This window comes from Aptenodytes patagonicus, chromosome W, assembly GCF_965638725.1.
Source record: "Aptenodytes patagonicus chromosome W, bAptPat1.pri.cur, whole genome shotgun sequence".
In the NCBI taxonomy this organism is placed as follows: Eukaryota; Metazoa; Chordata; class Aves; order Sphenisciformes; family Spheniscidae; genus Aptenodytes; species Aptenodytes patagonicus.
In genome coordinates this window covers 2,905,090-2,920,387 of record NC_134981.1, presented here as the reverse complement: position 1 = coordinate 2,920,387, position 15,298 = coordinate 2,905,090, and the positions used below count along the sequence as shown (strand labels likewise).

The following is a 15,298-nucleotide window of genomic DNA, read 5'->3' as shown; positions in this document are numbered from 1 at the left end:
AGCCTTGAGCTGAGGTCTCTCGTGTCCTAGATGATTACCCCAGTGACTAGGCCAGTCCCAGTACCGCAGCAGGTAGGACAAAATAAGCAGCTAAGAATTAACTACGTTCACTTTCCTATAGAGCTCCTTCCAGCTGAGCGGGGTGAGCTGGCTGAGGATGTCTGTGGCATCGTTCCTCTCTGCATAGCAATTAAATCTCCTCGCCGCCTTAATTCACTATATTTCACCAGCATTGAAAAAATAATCTAAAGAAATCCCTTGCCTTTGCTATTATTAATCTCTTTGCCTGGGTGAACAAGTATCAGGGTGGAGGCTGGGGGGGACAACCAGGTAAATTAGGTAAAGAGGAAAGCTGGAAGCTTTTCTCGGGATATCTATCTTCGGTGTATCGCCACAGCTCCGGCATCCCTGCCAGTTATAGTCCCCAAAGCAGCAAATCAGTTGCTGGAAGTCACCCTGACACCTTTTTATCTCTTGGCTTTCTTGGTGTGACACAAGAAGCTGGGACCTAGACTGTTGGTCCTGCCACCCAGCTGGGGACATCTGCCGTAGGGCCCTAAATTTCGCAACACAAGCCCAGTGTATTAGAGACGGGAAATGGTTTTGCCTGTGTGTTGTGGGACACCTGAAGAGCGTTTCATTGCCGGGACATAGAGCCCCAATACCTGGGATAACACATCTTTTAAATTTTAAATACTGGCTCGGTTAGGAGCCAGGAAATTAGATGTCACTTTGAAAACCGTGTCTAAGAATGGGTGTTGTCGGGTAATTGCAATCAAGGGAGTTCGACTGGCTTGAGAAGTTATCACTTGGCAAGGAGACCCTTCAGGGATGCTCTTGGTCCACGACGTCAGAGTAAACTGGTGATGTCCAATCTCAGTGGTGATTTAACCTCATCTTTTTTACTTCTGTGGCCACAATCAAGGAGCACTCACACTGTGGGTGCTTGTCTCTGGGCCGAGGGACAGTTTGATTGTTAATATTGTTAATCATGTTTTAATCCCAAGTGGAGAGAAGATGATGAGGGGCTAAAGGAAGGGGCCAGTTGGTTTGGTTGTTGGGCTTTTATTCCCGCTACTGGTCCTGTCCATGCAGCTTGGGCAAGCCCAACTCATAAATCACTCAGCCCCCCTGCCTTTTTTAACACACAAGAAAAAGGTCTCTAATATTAATAAGAACTTAAAGATCTGTAGGTAAGCGGCATATTAGTAAGAAAAAGGTAAAAATAGCAGCAGCAGCAGCGTGCGTATCTGTTTGAGCACTGCTGTTTCTAAGGAAGCCATCATCTGCGTGTCTAATAGCAGCGTGTCTTTCGCAGGTATCACGTAAGCCTCTCCTCTGATTTGGAATGGAGACACGATAAATACCACGACATGGATGAGGTTCAGCGGGACCCCCGGGCCGGGTCTGAATCCATCGCTGAAGAAGCACAAGTTGATCCGCGGAAATACTCACAAAGCAGCTCGGAGAGGTTCTTGGAGCTATCCCACTCATCCATGGACCGAGTATTTGATGCCGATTGTGGGAAATCGTGTGATTATAAAGTGGGGTCACCTTCCTACTTGGACAAATTGCTGTGGAGAGACAATAAGCCCCATCATTACTCAGAGCCCAAGCTAATTTTAGATTTATCCCACTGGAAAAGAGCAACCATAGCACCCGCAGCTGAGCTATCGCTGGAAGAAGAACCATCCAACCTCTTTCTGGAGATCGCTCAGTGGGTGAAGAGCACGCAGGTGGGTCTCGAGTGTCCCAGTCCTCTTCCGGAGCTTCAGGAACGGAGCCTGCCATCTTCTCCTCACCATCTCCACAAAGAACCCACAGAGGTGAACAGTGAAACAGACCCTGAGTTTGACTTGGACGTCTTCATCTCCAGGGCGCTGAAACTTTGCACAAAACCCGAGGATCTTCCAGACAACAAGCTCAATGACATCAACGGAGCCTGCATATCTGAGCACCCCGGTGAGATTGTACAAACAGAGGTGTACCAGAAAGAGCGATGGTGAGGAACCCGCACCCAGGAAACCCCGCTGTATCTCCCTGTTCCTCTCTGATGGTGTGGCCATTGCCCGGGGCTGAGTGGCTTCCGTCTGTCACTGAGCATCCGTTTTTTACACTATACCCAACGCCTTTTTCTGAAAAGGCAAGCACAAACCACATGCCCCTTTTGATGCCTTAGAAATACCTTTAAGGGAATCAAGAGGTGTGAATGAAATACCGAGTTTCTTATACTGCCTTAACACTCTTGCCTTGCAATCTCTGGGACCTGTTTGAAACTTAAATGTACAAGGGAAAGACGACAGTACATGATAAGTTTACAAACAGAAGTCAAATCAACTTTTTTTCCTTTCTTTTTCTATAGCATCTTAAAATGACGAGGACAAAATCAGCATTTTCATTATGGTCAGACACCCTCCTGGTTTGACGGGTTCCCAAAACGCCAAACTTTGAGCTCCTCTGAGGCACCCGTGTGAGGACAGGCAGTACGGAGAGAAGCGGTGCCAAGTAGCGTCCGCGGTCAGCCGTCAGTCAGCAGAGAATGGAACTAGAGGTAGAGTTTGGCCATCAGACAGAAAATAACTCTTCGAGAATGTTAATGGGGAAGGAATTTGACCTACAAAATATGGGCCACTTGGGATTTTATTTTGTTTTTTCTGATTGGAAGACAAAATTTTTGCTAAGCGCACTCTCCTCGTTTGGTTTCTCGCACATCAGTTCTCCCTTCTGTTGTACGGGGTAGATCTGAGCTCTCCGAGTACTTAGGAGGCCCCGTACGATGTGTTTCCGTGTAACAACCTGGTGCTGCGAGTCCTGTCTCGGGCAGCTGCCCAGCAGACCCCCAAATTCTGGTGGTAAGGGCTGGACAGGAGTCGAGAGCTAGAAACAGGGTGTCTCACGGTGCGGTGCTGCCTGGCACCACCAGCTACACAGACTCAGCAAGGGCACCCACCTTTGCTAGTAAAAAAAGGAATGAAAGTACTACTGTTTTCCCTTCTGACAAAGGTGGTGTGAAGAAAACAACAGTTCCTGTGGCATTAGATCCGTAACTGGCCACTTTGCTTCCAGCTTCTTTGGAAGATGCTGGTGTCAGCAGGCAACCGAGCGCGGTTTGTAAATAGACACAAACACAACTGATCTACTGTAACTTCTGTTTTCATCCACGCTCCTGAGCACCTTAATAATTAATCAGCTAACAAGAGTTTGTATACGGAAGAAACGTTCTATACTTCTATTTAATCAAACTCAGCAGTTTTTTAAATGGAAAACCTGTAAATAGTGTCATAAAAGCCAATCTCCGCTTTCCTTGCCATCGTGTCACTGTGCTCTCCAGCACGGCGGCACTACTTTTCATTTGTAAAAGAGAAACTGCCGTACTTAGTAACTCCAAGGTCCATATTTAACTATTGTTCCTATACGACTTACTTCTACCCTTTTAACAAGCAATCTACTAAATGTTCTGAGATGTGAAGAAAACTCACGTGAGACTCGGATGATAACTAACAGCAGCATTTACTGTACTAACCCTGGTTTCTGTTCTTGGTGGGATCAGGTTTAGCTGTAGGAGAGGCACTGACGAGCCCAAAAACTTGTTCTCATCGTGCAGGTCTCTCCTTAGGCTGATTGAAATGCCGTTACTCCAGCTGATAAGCAGCATAGGTGTGAAGGCTGCCGGCTGCATGGATGGGATGGGGTGGAAGTCCCGGGGCAGGGGTGGAGAAGGCATCTGGAAGGCAAAGCCATTGGGCTCTGCTCTTTGCTTTTGAGTGTTTGGACGTCCCCCACGGTGGTTTAGAAAGGGGCAACAAGGGAGAAACAGAGGGTTGGTTTCCAGGGTGTTGCAGATTATCGATATACCTCAGCTAAAGCTCAGCACTTTTACTCGTGGTGGGAGAAATTCAGACGCCGAAGGAGCGGCCGCCCCTGCAGTGGAGCGGATCCGAATCTGGCCCCGGCAGCCCACGACTCACCGCCCGCCATCCCGCTCAGCTTCGCCGTGTGCCCGGCAGCGGCCAGCAAAGGCTGGGAACGGGACTGCCGGCGCTCGAGTGAGTGTGTGCCCAGAGAGGAGGAGGCGGCGGCAGCGGCTGCAGTTGTGCTCTGTCACTCCATGGTGCCGCCCTGGGAGGAGCGGATAACGCCCAGCCTCTGATGGGAGACGCACAAACGCTGCAGCCGGAGGCATCAACTGAAAATTAGATGTTTGGGAGCCGATGGAGTTTAAACCTGAAGGATAAGATCAGCAATGCGAGAGCTGACTTTTAAAACTCTCTTCTGGCAGATTCAGCAACTATTTGCTACCGCTGGGTTAAACACGGAGACGCGCTGACATGTGAAATCAGCAGCGATCAAACCACGCCAGCGTTTTCCTCGGCGGACATCAGTCGCCACGTCCTCTGAAACCAGAAGCCATTTTCCATGGGTTGTTACATTCAGCCTGAACGTCTTCACCGGAGGCGTACGGGACTATTTATTATGACCATGAAAGTAACAGTTTTGGTTTTGAATATTATCTTCTAAGGAGGAGTGGGAGCTTGGGGGCCCACAGTTAAAGTCTAATATTAACTTCACAAGAAGCAAACGGAGCTTATTGCCACTGCTCCAGATTTTCCATCTCGGTTCGTGAGCTGTTATTTAACATTGTTCCAAAAGCTCGGCGTCACGTGCTGGGAAAGGAGAGGAACGAGAGGGGTGGCTTTAATTTGTTAGCTGAGGGTCCTCAGCCGATCACAAGCCAGATTTATTTCTCATCTACAACAATAAAATTTAAGGCCTGAGCCTTCCTTGCTTGGTAGCGTGTAATTATTTTGCTTATGAGACTTGAAATGTTTATTCCGGTACTCGCATCTAGGTTTCTTCTGCAAATGATCACCAACACCTGAATTAGCGTGTGCATCGCATGAATATTTGCATTCTGGGGTTATTTGGTGTTGGGTGGCTTTTCGCCGAGCTTTGCTTCGGCTGGTGCAGGCCATCTGAGTGCTCAGGGTCACGGGGAGGGAATTTAGACCTCGTCACCAACACGGTGATTTCTGCAAACCGCTGCTTCTTGCGGGTGTTTGAAGAATCATTTCAGTGCGAGGTTAACCATCGGGTATTTCAATGAATTTGCAGATGTTACTTATCTGCAAAAGAGAAAAAAGGGAGCGTTGCTATAGTTAATAATACAGACGCTGTGACAGGCCACTGAGGCCACGTGGCACTGGGATGGGTGGACGCCCTGGATTTAGAGGTGTGCCGGCATGGGTGTGCTGGGCAGAGGCAGGAGGGACAGAGGGTGCTTGTTTTGATCTCCGAGGCTCAGGAGTGAGCGATGCGGTCCCGTGCGGTGACGTGGGGAGGCACCGCAATGACAACGCAGGGGGACTTCACTGGCAGAAGCGGAGGGACTGCAGATGTCTCCAAGCCGAGGAGGACCTCAAGTTGAGAGGCTGGCGTTTAAGCCAGTGATCAGGTATGTAAGCGCCCTTGTGGGTCCCAGCCGTTGTGGCCGGCCTTTTACATGGTTTTATTTGAAGAAGAACAGAGGGAGCGGCATCCCTCCTCCCCGAACCTGTGGGAGCTGCTCATGGTGGCCTCCATGCAAGGGTCTGTCCTTCCACTACAGCCACCCACCGGCCACAAGTCGGGGACTGGGAATCCGTCAGGGAGACGAGGGTGCAGCTGCCTGCTCAGCTGCTCTTAAAAACACCTTTAAATGTCAAAATGATGCCTCCAACGGTTCAGTTACCAGCCCGGTGATTGTTCTTCCCCAGTCACAAATACGTGACTGTTTTCACTGCAGTGTATTTTTAATCGTGTTGGGATTTAGCAGCTGTTACACCGTCACAGAGCTGCATTAGCCAGATCTTCAGAGCTTTACCATTAGAGTCATGAAAAAAATCAACTTCAGCTTACTTTCCAATACGGTTGTAGGGACATCCTGGGAAGTGTTTCCTACGCAAGTCACACCCGGATCCCAGCGTAAAACCACAACAGGAGCGTCAATGAATATTACAAGCGGAGCTATTGGAGACTGGACTGCTAATGATAATTTCTGTCCCTTTTAACCCAAGACAAACACGTATTTGAGCAACTTTATGCCACCAGCTAACGTTTTGGAGAGCTTGCGGTGAGAACACTGTATAATGTGGCATGCAGTCATTTCAGGTCTGAAATGTTCTTTTTTTTCTTTTTTCCTCCCATTGATTGTGAGAGGAATTGAAGAGGACAAATACACCATATGGTGTTTGCTCGTGAATAGTTGCCTTTGACATTTTCAAAGGCAGAGTTTGATTTTGAAGTGGTACAACACTCGGGTGAATGCAGTCCTCTCAAAGTGCATCATCACTTTCCAAGACCAGGCTCATTTTGAACTGCCATCTGGCCGCTGTCGGAGCTGGGTTATAACAATCCCATTGCTAAATTCAAAGAGTAGGATTTTATTTATCAAAAAAAGGAGAATCTGTCTTAAAAAACCGACCTATTCTCACGGGGGCTTATTCCGTCAGCTCTTGGGTTGCGGCAGAATAGATCGCAACAAAAGGAATTCAAAAGGGTTGCTTTGATTAATCTTGCAGTGAAAATAAGCAGGTGTTTTAGGAAGTCTGTATACATTTTTATTATTTATTCTCTCTTTGGAGAGAATATATCCGAGTACCTCTTTGACAGGGCGGACTATACGTAAAAATATAATTAATTCCTGTGATATGTCACTGTTGCGTGAAGTGTTTGTGCATACACACAGATGGTATATTGTTTTAAGTTTAAGCAATATAAAATATTCCTCCCAGAAAATGGCCATAGATGTGGGTAAAGGTGCTTCAAAGTGCGATTTGTACTCTCTGCCTACCCTCTGTGCCTCGGTGTCCACGGGAGAGAACCACTCGGGGCATGTCTGATGACTGGTTAGTGCTTGGGTGCCAGCTCTATGCTCGTGTTTGTGGGAATTCCTACGTAGATCATGCTGCTGGTGGTATAAATATCTGGGGCAAAATCTGGAGTAATTAAACAAAACTTTGATAGTCCAGTCTGCAGAATGGAGCAGGTAAGAATAACCGGTGTGTGGGATTGGCTCTGTGATCGGGGGAGCAGAGGGAAGAACTGTGATTTATTTGGGTTTTTTTTGAGGAATAAGGAGTTTCTCAAGATATCGTATTTTTATACAGCTCTGCACTAGAAGGACACTTTATAAAACTGATTTGAACAGCCTAAGTCTAGTGCCAAGCCTCATGAAAACAGTCCACAGCGGAGCAGCCTGAACCTCGCGGCTTGGCTAAAACCACCGTCACAAAACAGCTGCTAAAAATGCAAAATCTTCAAACTCTGCAGAGCCTTCACCCCTGTCTCGCATCCCCCGTTGGCACGGGCTGCTTGGGCACCTGGGGCTGCCACCACCTCGTCCGTAGCACTGTAGACACCCATTAGCCACTGCCAGTTCTGCCAGGGGTGCACAGGGAGCAGGAGGGAACGAGCTGGTGGTGACGCCCTGTCTCACTGCCATGGCCCGTGCTTTTCCATCCCTCACTGCCTGTTATGGCAGTTCCTTCCATAACTGCCACCAAAAACCAGCAAGGCACCGCTGGGCAATTCTTAAAACTATTTAAAAGGAGCTGGTCTACATTTCTAACTGTATGCAAACCAGTTTGGTTTTTGACTCAACAAACGTGGGTGTAATGCCGACCGTGTTCACATTTTTTTTTTCCCTCTGCCGTTTCTCCTCTGCTGCACTTTGACATTTCAGCGCAAGAAGGGCAATGCCGGGTTAGCGAACACCCTGGGAACGCCGCGCCTCCGGCGGCAAGCTCTGCGGCTCCGGGACAGAGCAGGCAATGCCGGGCTGGCTGCTTCTCCGTGGTTATTGCAGTAACTATTTCAAAATCCTGAGGCATTTCTGTTAGTCCCGCTGGCACTTCAGGAGGGAAGTGGAGATCAATGGGAGAGCTTGAATTCAGCCAGGTCCAATTATAAAGGGAGGTTGAGCTCCAGGACGAGTAGCCATCTGGCTGCAAAGGGGGCTGGGTGATGGGACAGGCAGCGCCGTCGTGTTTCCGTGCAGTCACCCTGCTGCTCTTGGAGCAAGAATAGGGGGGGTCGATGTCAGATGGACGGGGTGAAGTAGGTGGTGGAATGACAATTTAATAAAGAAAACTTCCCTTCAAAAATATATGCTGTCTGCCCCCAGATCCTGCTGGCCACTGTTAACTGCTTCAGTGCCAGGAGGAATGCCCAGGACAGAGCCACAGTAAAACGCCCCTTGCCCTAGACAAGTTCAGTGCTGCATCCCCCCATGTGAGAAGAAGGACAGTGAAAACACACTGCCGATGGGAGATGGGAAGGGGAAGAGAGCACGTGAGCATACAGAGGTGATGAAATTCCCCTGCCCAGCAATAACATGCAGTAAGGGAAGAAAATGGTTTCAGCCCAAAGTATTCTTGCTCTGTTCTGCAAGGGACCTGTGCTCATGAGCGGCTGGGTGCTGGGAAGCTGCTGGTCATCCAGGTAGGTCCGTCTCTAAAACACTCAACAGCATTGCAGGAGGTGGAAGGTGAAAGGAAACATGCCATGTGCATGAGCTGGACTCGGCCAAGCACAGCAGATGATCTGTGCACGTGTGCACATGTAGAAATGCACGTGTTTCGTGTGCTGAAGGCCTGGGTGAGCCTCTGGATCAGGCCTCTGGATTGGAAAAGTTTATTTCCATCCTTATAGTTCCACCTTTCCCTCTCATCACAAAGCTCAGCCACATCTCTTCAGCCTCCTTCGCCTCTGGAGCTGTGAATTCCTTCTCCATGATGAGAGCTTCTTGGCACTGTTGTAGGAATAAGAACACCAGGAGCCTGGGATACGACAAAGCAAACGCACCGAGAATCCGAGCTGTCCACATACAAATCATCTGCTTTTTCAGCTTGCTGGAGGTGGTTGATACTTGAGCTATTCCATCCCCGAGTGAGTAGCCCATATTTTTAGGAGTTTGATGAGCCTAACCGTGTTTGTGGATGGGCAGCATTCGCATCCTACCAAGGAAGACTCATCAGTCCCCAGAGCAGTCACTGCTGGGGAGGAGGAGACCTTCAACTGGGAAGGTCTCCTCAGGCTCAAGAGTCAATCGTTTGGCAGAGCTGGGTGTGAGGAAGGCTAGGCAAGGCAAGAGGGACACGCGGACTCCTGCCATCTGTCCGGTGTAGTTAAACAGTCTCCAGGGACGTCTAGAAACAAGAGACAACCCTCCTGGAAACAGTTAAAAATGATTTGGAGGGGCTTCCAGATTTTCCTTGTGTAATCCCATGCAACTGTCAGCTGTGAAAGGAAGGAAGAAGAAAAGCCTTTCTCTTCAGAGAAGACGGTGTATGATGGTTATTCATCGCAGGCTGAAAAGGCTGTCACTGCAGCAAAACAAAACAGCCTTGCATTTGAGTGCTTCTGCCACTAATTCAGCATGCTGAGCAGCTGGAGCCCTCTGTGGTCCCACCAACCAAGATAGCGCATCATTCTCTTCCTACAAAAGGATGCAGAGAAAGTAGCTTTTCTGGCCCAAATTAGCAGCAAATCAGGGGCTCACGCCGCCCGTGCATGGTCCATGCCGTCTCTCGGACATGGCTGCTGCGCATCTCATCCCGCTATCTGCTTCTGGAGCTGCACCCCACCGCCTTCCTGAGTGCCACCGGAGCCGGACGGGCTTTGCCTGGTCTGGGTGAGCTTCTTCATCCTCCCGTGGCAGAGGGACAGGCTTGGCTGGGAACAGAGACAGTGCTGGCACGTGGAGTTGTGCGTCTGCAGAGAGCTGGCAGTGGCATTTTATTTGCGTGTCACCCCTTAATCCTCTGCCAGGCTGTGCCTTCGCTCAGTCTCCGATGAAAAAACAAACGGGAAACCGAAGGGAATGGTGGCAAAAATGTCAGCCCGTGAGCTGCTGAGCAACAAACTGAAATATTTAATCACAGAGCCATTTACAGAGGGGCTGAACAGCAGGAGCCTTAGTTTCTTCTTTTGGCTGTGACTTCTCTGTCTCCAGAGACACCGACTGACATTTCACACCAACTGAACTGGCTCATTATAAACCAGACATAGGCAAGACCTGCTCGTCATCTCTCCACAGGGCGAGGGTCCCTTCCCGCAGCAGGTACTTTGTTGCTCTAAATGATTGTTCCTCAGCCCCACAAACACAGTAGCTGCCAGTAGATGCTAAGATGGTCCATCCTCTCACCTGCCACTTTGAGTTGCTCCCCCAGGAGCTATGTGGTCTCTCTGTGCTGCTGCATCTTCAGATGAGCGTCACTGTGCGCCTACTCCGTTTCCATTAGCCAACCCTTATTTCCCGACTCAGTGGTCAGGAGCAAGGCAGAGCGCTGCTCTGGGGCTCGCTCTGCAGCCTGGTCTGCTGGGTGCCCAGGGGTAAAATCACCCCAGCTCTGGGTGTCTGTCTTTAACCTCATCTGTAAAATGGGAGATGTAAAAAAAACTGCTTTTAGACTGATTGATGAAAAGAGTGAGGTATCCTCTGGTTTTCTCCTCCAATCATTAAGCTTTTATAGAATCATAAAACGGTTTGGGTTGGAAGGGACCTTTAAAGATCATCTAGTTTAGGGCAGTGAAGTTATGAATGGGCTGAGCGGCAGCGTGCAGGGAACCCACCTCCTGCACCAGCTCATCCAGGGAAGGGCAGACACCGAGCCCACACGCCCCAGCTACTGTGACTCCGTTTCTGGCCGAGGCTCCTGCCGGACCTCCAGAGCCGTTTGCTCAGCAGCAGCCATAAAAGAGCCAGGATCTGCTCTTTGAGGAGATGAATGGAGAAAAGAAGGGGTGGAGGGAGAAACCGGGGAGAGAGGAAGCCGAGGGGGTAGGGAGCTGAGCAGGCGGATAGAAGAAGTGGAGCCGAGTGGTGGATTCAGGGACTCCCACCAGGTCCTGGAGGCCTGTTTGCATCTGGGGCGTCTGGGGTGCAGAACTGCGGCCAGACAAAGGTCTCCTTCGGGAGGATGTCCCCAAGCCAGGGCTGTCGCTCCGGAGGGCAGCTCTTTCCCAGCCACTGGGCAGGTGGGAAGAATTGTGTTTCCCGGTTAAAAATCTGTTTGACGTCAGAGTCGTGCAGCTCTTGGAGCTGTGAGCTGTCTTAGGTGAGGACGGACCGCCCTCTGCAGGGGAGCTGATAAAAGCGGGGTTCGCTAATTAGTGGCCTTGCTAATTCACCGCCTGGATTAAACCCTACAGCTCAACCCCACAGGGGACTCAAACTGATGACCACCCAGGGTGAGAGCCCCGCTATGACCTTACATCTTCCAGCAGACTTCCATTTTTAGTACCTGCGATGTGCAGAAGAGCTGCAGGGCGAGGGTGTACCAGCGGTCGGTGATTCGACATCACGCTTTTCCCCCTGCAGGGAGAAATAATGGGGTCACACCTATTTGGCATGTGTGAGCAGTGAGGAGCGGCTGTAGGTCTGGGTTTGCAGGGTGGTGAGTGTTCCCTGCTCCTGTGAGTGAAGCCAGGAGGTGCTTTGTCTTGCTGAATCGCATCTGGTAGGTTTTCTCCAGCAAAGTATTTAAGCACGTCATCGTAGAATCACAGAATGGTTTGGGTTGGAAGGGACCTTAAAGATCATTTAGTTCCAAGCCCCCTGCCATGGGCAGGGACACCTTCCACTAGACCAGGTTGCTCAAAGCCCCGTCCAACCTTCCAGGGATGGGGCAGCCACAACTTCTCCGGGCAACCTGTTCCAGTGCCTCACCACCCTCGTCAAGCAGGCCGGCAGGGTCATTTAGGTCAATGGGGATTACTCTTGCGCGTTGTTGCGTGCATGCGTGTGGCTAAGCGCTTTGTTCGCCTGGGTTGGTATTTAAGTAACAGGGGTTAGAAACAGAAAAGGAAATTATGCCGTTTCTGGTGGCCTGAGTCCGCACTGCGCAGGCGCTGAGGCCGCCTGGATTGTATCAATGTGTCTAAAAAATATAAATTCCCATCTTCGGCTTTGACAGTACGTTCACCGCACCCTCTGACAAAGAAGGCAGAAGGGAGGAACCTCTTCCCACGTGGGACTGAACTGATAGGGGTACCTGCTAAATTAGGTGGCTTTTAAAACCCCAGAGGCTCATGCTTTGTAGCAATATTTAAAAAATTATGTTGGAGACTGCTTTTTCTCTCACAGAGGGAAGCATGTGATCTATTGGGGGAGCTCAAAATAAGAAGTCCAAATCTTTCTGAACAGTAATCAGGTGCTGCCACCAGTTTGCTCATTAACTCTGCGCACACACACCCCCCTCCAGATATTTGGGACAGGGATAATGTACAGCTCACATTCACACGAGTTTATCAGCAGTTGAAAAAGTACAACGTCTCGTTGCTCAGGCCTTTGTATGCACTGCTGGAAAGTAAAGTAGCCAAAAAGCAACACGTACAGCTGCTCATACCCCCGTGAGTATTCTCCGACGGCTGCAATTAGCAGTCTGCAGGAGCTGTGGGGAACGACTGAGACTGAGGGAGAGTAATGAACCGACTCTCCTGGGCTCAGCCATGCAGAAAATACACACTGACTGCAGTCCCGCGCACCCGCCTCCAGGCCTGGCCACACGCTTTCCCTGGGGACTCGGGGGACCGCTGCGGTGAGGGTTGGCATCTGGAGGCTTTTGCTTCTGACAGCGTCTGACAGCTTCTGCTGGCAGTTTCCCGATTAGGGGCTGCCAGCACCTTTTGTCTTCAACTGACTCCTGGAGCGGTGGAGGAGCAGCCCTGGGAGTGCATTAAATGAGGGCATTAAATAACAGCAGGGGTGCAAAGGGACCCCAAAACCCTCCTCAGGACAGAAGGGATTGCCCAAGCCTGCGGGTCAGGCAGCCTCAGCTGAGGTCCTGCAAAGAAAAGGGAGTAAATCCTTCTGGAAGCCATTTCCAAGCACCTGAAGTGGATAAAGGTGGTCGGGAACAACCGACATCATGGATTTACCGAGGGTAAATTGCTCCTAACAGCTTTCTGTGATGGCTGCCTGATGGCTTTCTTCTTTCAGCACGCTGCCTTAAGACCTCTGGCCAGCAGGCTCAGAGCAGAGGTTCTGTGGCTTCTGCAGCTCTGTGTCATGCCATCTTTTATCCTCAAGTGCCTTTCGGCAGTGGCTTCATTCAGCCTCAGCCCACCTGATCCTTGGATTGAGGAAAATAAGCCTAAACTGGAAAAAAATTTACTGGCTAAATAGGTCTGAATTTTCAAGAGACTCAAGTTCCCTCGCTCTCGGAAAAGAGAAAAGTCTTGTTTGTGGAAGCTGTCAAGAATCGGAGACCCGTTCACAGCAGTGCTGATGAAATCTTGAGGGAGTTAAGGTCTCTCTAATTTAAACTACAGAAGAGCTTCTGAATAAGTGCCAAAGCTCGCTTTATAGCAGGGGTTTTGTAGCTGGCTCATAACTCTCTATCCAGATAGCTCATAACTAAGATGTCTGACACTGTTCCAAATCCAGATGTCTGCGCATTCTGGAAAGCGATATGATGCACAATCGGATCTAAAGGATTTATGGCTTTTATTGTTTATTTGAGATATAAAAACTCATCATGTAATTGTTTCTCCTTGATCACGTTTTTAATATCAACCTTCTCCTGCAGGAGGAGTTAGATTTTACGATTCAGCTAGGAATATGTGGCCAGTGAGAATACATGTCGAATGACCTGAAATGCGAAAGAGTCCAAGCAGGACATAGATGTGACATTGTGGGTCAGCAGCTACAGCTCTGCTTTAGCAGAGTCCCATGGGTTGCTTTGCCTCCAGCAACGTTTGGCGGGCAAATGGTAGCTCCAAAAGCAAAAGCCGTTTCTCTTTAGTGCCAAGCTGGTGCTCTGCTTATCAGCTTATAGTCTCTTTTTTCACTTCTTTGGTAGGAAACTGAGTTGATTTGCTCTGGTTAGGATACTATCCTTTGCTAGCCTTATAGAGAAGTCAGGGTGGAGATGATGATATTGTGCTAACAAGTCCAGAAAATTCACTCTTTGGCCTCTCAAGCCAGTACAATTTGGAGCCCTTTGAAGGTTAATGGATCTTTGTTGGCAGGTTTCTCTATTATTTGCTGTCGCTGCCATATGGAGACAAAAGCACGCTGTTGTCATCGGAGTTTCAAGCCTGAGCCACCAGTGTAATTGCCTGGGAGCCCAGGCTGAGAGTGTGGTGTCCATCAGTGAAAGCAGAAGCAAGCGTCGTTGAGTGTGCATATGCTGATGGGACTCACCCTTTAACTTTCAAGTCTCAACACCGGCTCTGATCAGTCCCTGTGAGGTCCGTTCTCATTCTGCAGTACACATGCAGACTGTATCAGATGAGGGAGAGACAGAAAAGCACTGTATGCTGATTTCAAGACCTTAAACTCGGATGCAATGTCACCAAACCCTTACCGGTGGGGTCAGACTCTCCCCTGAGGTGTCTGAGTAACACCTCTTTCCAGTCTAACAGAAGTCAGTTGGACTTTAGGACTTCTAAACTCATAGTGAGTTTAGTGTTAAGTTTTTGGTGCTTTTTCTACACGCTTTGGTCAAATAAAGGCAGGACAATCCCGACTTGATATATACTGAGCAATCAGAAGAGGGCAGTCCTTCCCCTCTGTACCTGCTCTACTTCATGCTTGAATTGACGGTCTCAAAGCCCCAAGTCGATGCTGCAGACTTGTGCTGATACGGTTACACTGGTCGGGGACGTGGATAGATGCAACCCCAGAATGACACCGCTGCGCTGGAGTAGGGCCCACCGCCAACACAGTTCTACCGACAAAGCTGCACTTTCTATCTCTATTTTCACTGCAGAGCTGCCAGTATGGAATATCTGCGAGGATTACGTTAGTCCTCAGCCCCCTCACGGATAATCACACAAAAGGGCGACAGAGCGATAAACCATTCCAGCCTCACGATGAAAATTAATGGGTTACTTCTGCGGTTAAAGGAGGCACATTAAAGACACACGGTTTCTCTCCTGAGCCTAAATTGCCAGCCTCAGTTCAGGCCCCGTGTCCTTCTGCCCTTCCATCAAGACAGTTAAGGAGCTCAGCCACTTGAGAAGAAATATAATGAACGTGATGTCAAGGAAGACGATTCAGAAGGGCAGAGAGGTGCTGTAGATGACCTCTGGAAGAAAGCTCCCAGTTGTGAAGATGGTGTAGGAAAAGGTCAGTGTGTGGCTGTGCCAGAGCTGAGAGCTGTGACCACAGCACGTACGAATCTACCCGATTTTAATGCAACTAATACAACTAACAGCAGTGGAGACGAGGAAGGGGTTTACCCTGGTTCCCAGCAGAAAAGGAGATTTATTAGGGGATGAAGGTACCAAAAAGGCTGTGGCCTCCCCCTGCGAA

The 15,298-nt window shown here is 49.4% G+C and overlaps 1 protein-coding gene across 2 annotated transcripts in view; it reads left to right on the top strand.

Moving 5' to 3' along the window:
• Positions 1–4,781, top strand: part of LOC143172048 (mitogen-activated protein kinase 4-like) — a 44,578-nt gene extending 39,797 nt beyond the window's left edge. For both annotated transcript variants that reach the window (XM_076361266.1, XM_076361267.1), the window contains one exon: positions 1,319–4,781. In XM_076361266.1, coding sequence (XP_076217381.1) covers positions 1,319–2,006 — 688 coding nt within the window. In that variant the 3' untranslated portion in view covers positions 2,007–4,781. The remainder of the gene's footprint in view (positions 1–1,318) is intronic.
• The last annotated feature ends 10,517 nt before the right edge of the window (positions 4,782–15,298 follow it).